Raw genomic sequence first — 4,096 nt, 5'->3', positions numbered from 1 at the left:
GGAATGGGTGACGTTTCGGGTCGAGACCCTTCTTCAGACTGAAGAAGGCATGGCCTCTGAGTGAATGACTGATGTATTTGTCATCCCCAGCAGTTGCACCAGGGCCCTGGAGAGAGGAAGTGGGTTTGGTACTCGCATGTGATTTTACAGGTTGCGTGACTCTGCACTTATCTACTTGTTCTGAGAGCTGTGAGCAAACAGTGCTGTGTTAACCGTGGCTACAGGAGCTGGGATCAGAGAGCTGAACCAAGACCACAGACCAGACCAGCTCCTAACAGTCAGAGTGCTTCACCCTACAGGTAGGTAGGTAGGTAGGCAGAGGGGGCCTGTAGAGTGGGTGGGTGTGTGGGGAGAGACGTAAGCTACTGATGAAGCGATACTGTATACTGTCAGGCAGACACGTAACTAAGCATCAGGCAGCCCCACACAACCACAGCACTGCTCTCAGCAGTATTCCACAATGATTTATTTCATTAAGCTGCACCCGGTGATTCCCAATTGGAAGTTGAGTCTGAAGAAGGGTCCCGACCAGAAACGTCACCTATCCATGTTCTCCACAGATGCTGCCTGACCCGCTGAGTTACTCCAGCACTCTGTGAAACGTCACCTATCCATGTTCTCCACAGATGCTGCCTGACCCGCTGAGTTACTCCAGCATTCTGTGTCTATCTTCGATTTAAACCAACGTCTGCAGTTCTATCCCACACAAAGGGTATGAATTGATATGTTTGTAGAGAGAGCAGGAAGCGGTCTCTGGCACTCCGATGGGTACAGTGTGCCAGGGTGTGGAGAGGGGGAGTGGGCTGGAGAGGGCAGTAACAGGCAGCCCAGTGTGCTGGGCACTGTGCCAGGGTGAGGACAGGGCAGTAACAGGCAGCCCGGTGTGCTGGGCACTGTGTCAGGGTGAGGACAGGGCAGTAACAGGCAGCTTGGTGTGCTGGGCACTGTGCCAGGGTGAGGAGGGGGGTGTTACACAGCCAGGGTGCTGGGTGAGGAGGGGGCAGTAACAGGCAGCTTGGTGTGCTGGGCACTGTGCCAGGGTGCGGACAGGTCAGTAACAGGCAGCCCGGTGTGCTGGGCACTGTGTCAGGGTGCGGACAGGGCAGTAACAGGCAGCCCGGTGTGCTGGGCACTGTGCCAGGGTGAGGACAGGGCAGTAACAGACAGCCCGGTGTGCTGGGCACTGTGCCAGGGTGAGGACAGGGCAGTAACAGGCAGCCCAGTGTGCTGGGCACTGTGCCAGGGTGAGGAGGGGGGTGTTACACAGCCAGGGTGCTGGGTGAGGAGGGGGCAGTAACAGGCAGCCCAGTGTGCTGGGCACTGTGCCAGGGTGAGGAGAGGGCAGTAACAGGCAGCCCAGTGTGCTGGGCACTGTGCCAGGGTGAGGAGAGGGGTGTTACATGGCCTGTTGTCCTCGTTGTGGGAGCTGCAGGCGGGACAGTTTCAGCAGCTCAGTGCACAAACGTGCAGAAGGGGAAGGGGAGGAGCAATCCCACTGCTGAACAGAAGCAACTCTTTACATCAGGACTTCCTGATATTGTGGACAGTACACAGCTTCTCAGCAGCAGTTAGGAAGTAGCCGGGACCATTCGCTGGGAGAGCAGGCGGCTGAGCTTGAGCCCGTGACGTAGGGTGAGTACTGGGCAGCCACATCTGGTGTCCTCAGGGAACCTCTGGAGTTGCAGGCGTGTTTGTAGTTGCTGCCCGGCCCCAGTGCTGTGGGATTACTTAGCCCTGTGTTCTGGCCTTGCAGGAATGCACAGAGCCATGGGCATCTCTCCAGTGCAACGTCTCTGCCTCTGATTGCTCACCCTTGGCTCCCCAACCCTGTTCCTGTTTCTGTCTCCTCCGTACATTGCCCATGTGCGCGGTCCTCTACCTTAAAGTTTGATTCAGTGCCCCCTCGTTAAATACCCTGCCTTTGGGCTTCGTTGAGTTTAGTTCATTGTCACGTGTACCGAGGTACAGTGAAAAGCTTTTTGTCGTGTGCTAACCAATCAGCGGAAAGACAGTACATGATTACAATTGATCCATCCACAGTGTACAGATACATGATAAAGGCAATAATGTGAATAATGTTTAGTGCAACATAAAGCCATTAGAGTCTGATAAAAGATAGGCTGACGACCTCCAATGAGTATTTCAAGACTGCTCTCTGGTTGTGGTAGGATGTTTCAGTTGCCTGAAAACAACTAGGAAGAAACTGTCCCTGCGTTTTCACACTTCTGTACCTTTTGCCGGATGGGAGAGGGGAGGAGGGAGTGGCCAGGGTGAGACTGGTCCTTGACTATGCTGCTGGCCTTGCCGAGGCAGCGTGAGGTGCAGTGTTGGTGAAATTGTTCTTGTGCTTGTTGCAGGGAGCACAGTGATGGAGCCCAAGGGGCCTGAGCCAAGCAGACGTCCAGTGGAAGGCATGCCCAATGGGGGGTCTGTGGCCAGGCAAAGGATGTCCAGCTTTGCGTCTCCGCTGAAAGTCGCCTGCCGCATCCGCCACAAGTACCTGGTGATGAAGAGGCGGAGGGTTAGCACCGAGCAGCGGGAGCCTGGCGATGGGGACAGGCCGGGGGTGAAGGGGCAGGAAGGCCAGTATCGAGGGGCCAGGAGCAGGGCCAAGCAGGCAGAGTACTTCACCTTCGACAAGATCCCAGTCAGGCCCACCAAGAAGAGGCACTCACGCAAGAAGCGCAGAGTCCTCTACCCAAATGACAGCCGCAAGTACCTACCCGAGAAGAAGAAAAGCAAGGCCAAGCACTGCCTCTTCCTGCTGAGTGTCATTGTGTTCTTCCAGATATACAACGCCATCGAGAACCTGGATGACAATGTGCTCAAGTATGACTTGGCAGGGCTGGAGAAGACACTGAAGAGGGAGGTGTTTGGGCAGGCAGTTGCCATTGACAGTGTGATGGACCTGCTGAATGACTACCTGGCCACTCACAGTCACAACAAGCCGCTGGTGCTCTCTGTCAATGGGCCCATTGGGGTGGGCAAGAGCCTGGTGGGCAGACTGCTGGCCAAACACTTCCGCTCAGTGCTGAGTGACGAGCTGGTGTTCCAGTACTTTGTGCTGCATCACTGCCCGACCCACGACAACGTGAGCAGCTGTCAGCAGGAGCTGCAGACGGTCATCTCAGAGATGGTCAGCCGTGCCGAGGATGAGGAGAAGATCCCGCTGCTCATCTTCGACGAGGTGGAGTTCATGCAGCCCGCCCTCCTGGACTTCTTGTACAACCTCTTCCAACCCAACCAGACCAACGAGTTCCTCAATGTGGTGTACGTATTGATCAGCAACTACGGGCAGGCCGAGATAACCAAGTTTGTTCTGCACAATGCTTCTAGCGGCGTGACCCAGCAGCCAGCAAAGTCTGAGGAGCTCCTGTTCACGGTGCAATCTTCACTGGTGCACATCCACCCTCTGTGGAACCACGCCGACATTGTACCCTTCACCCTGCTCCACAAAAACCACATCCTGGACTGCTTCTTGGAAAAGATGATGGCGGAAGGATTCTACCCAGACCCTGCCCATCTGGACAAGCTGTCTGCTGAGCTGAATTACTACTCTGTTGGCGAGCTGCAGTATTCTGTACACGGCTGCAAACACGTAGACTCCAAGGTGAACCTCTTGCATTGATGACTGAGGCTGATTCTCAGTAACGCCTCGTGCTGCCAGGGATGTGCACAGCTGGATGACTGGAGGGGCTTTGGGACATTCACTGTGCTCTCTGGTTGCCCCTGGCTCTAGGTTTACTAATGGAATGGCAAAGGGCAGGTGTGTTGGATACTCACATGCTCACTAACTCTAACCAGACCACGCTACACACATGGAGTAACTGTGCAAAGGGAATGGCAATTCATCAAACCTCTGTCTACTGTTCACTTTCTGTCAAGAGAAATATCTGTTGTTGCTAAAATGAAGTAGCCATTTCAAAAGCAAAGTGAGTGCTGTGAATGTTGTGCCTCAGGCAAGTGTTTACACTGAGTCTGTGCAGATCTGTGTACATGTCCAGTCTGTGTTAGTGTCCACACTGAGTCCATGCTGTACATGTCCAGTCTGTGTTAGTGTCTACACTGTTAGTGCTGTACAGTACATCAGTGTCTG

General features: G+C 54.4%; 1 protein-coding gene across 2 annotated transcripts; it reads left to right on the top strand.

Annotated features, from left to right (window-relative positions):
- Nucleotides 1-266: 266 nt before the first annotated feature.
- Nucleotides 267-3,880, top strand: LOC144608339 (torsin-4A-like). 2 transcript variants are annotated; one of them, XM_078426005.1, is made up of 2 exons: nt 267-299; nt 2,358-3,880. In XM_078426005.1, the coding sequence occupies exon 2, from the start codon at nt 2,369-2,371 to the stop codon at nt 3,626-3,628; it is 1,260 nt and encodes a 419-aa protein (XP_078282131.1). In that variant the 5' UTR covers nt 267-299; nt 2,358-2,368; the 3' UTR covers nt 3,629-3,880. The 2 variants fall into 2 exon arrangements, with proteins under 2 accessions (XP_078282131.1, XP_078282129.1); XM_078426003.1 differs by lacking the exon at nt 267-299 and adding an exon at nt 1,502-1,632.
- The last annotated feature ends 216 nt before the right edge of the window (nt 3,881-4,096 follow it).

This window comes from Rhinoraja longicauda, chromosome 31 (assembly GCF_053455715.1).
Source record: "Rhinoraja longicauda isolate Sanriku21f chromosome 31, sRhiLon1.1, whole genome shotgun sequence".
NCBI classification, from domain to species: domain Eukaryota; kingdom Metazoa; phylum Chordata; class Chondrichthyes; order Rajiformes; family Arhynchobatidae; genus Rhinoraja; species Rhinoraja longicauda.
The sequence above is the reverse complement of the archived record's forward strand: the minus strand, read 5'-3'. Positions and strand labels throughout refer to the sequence as shown.

Excerpts from the sequence above, each read along its gene's own strand:
- LOC144608339 (XM_078426005.1), top strand. The coding sequence starts at position 2,369 with ATGGAGCCCAAGGGGCCTGAGCCAAGCAGACGTCCAGTGGAAGGCATG.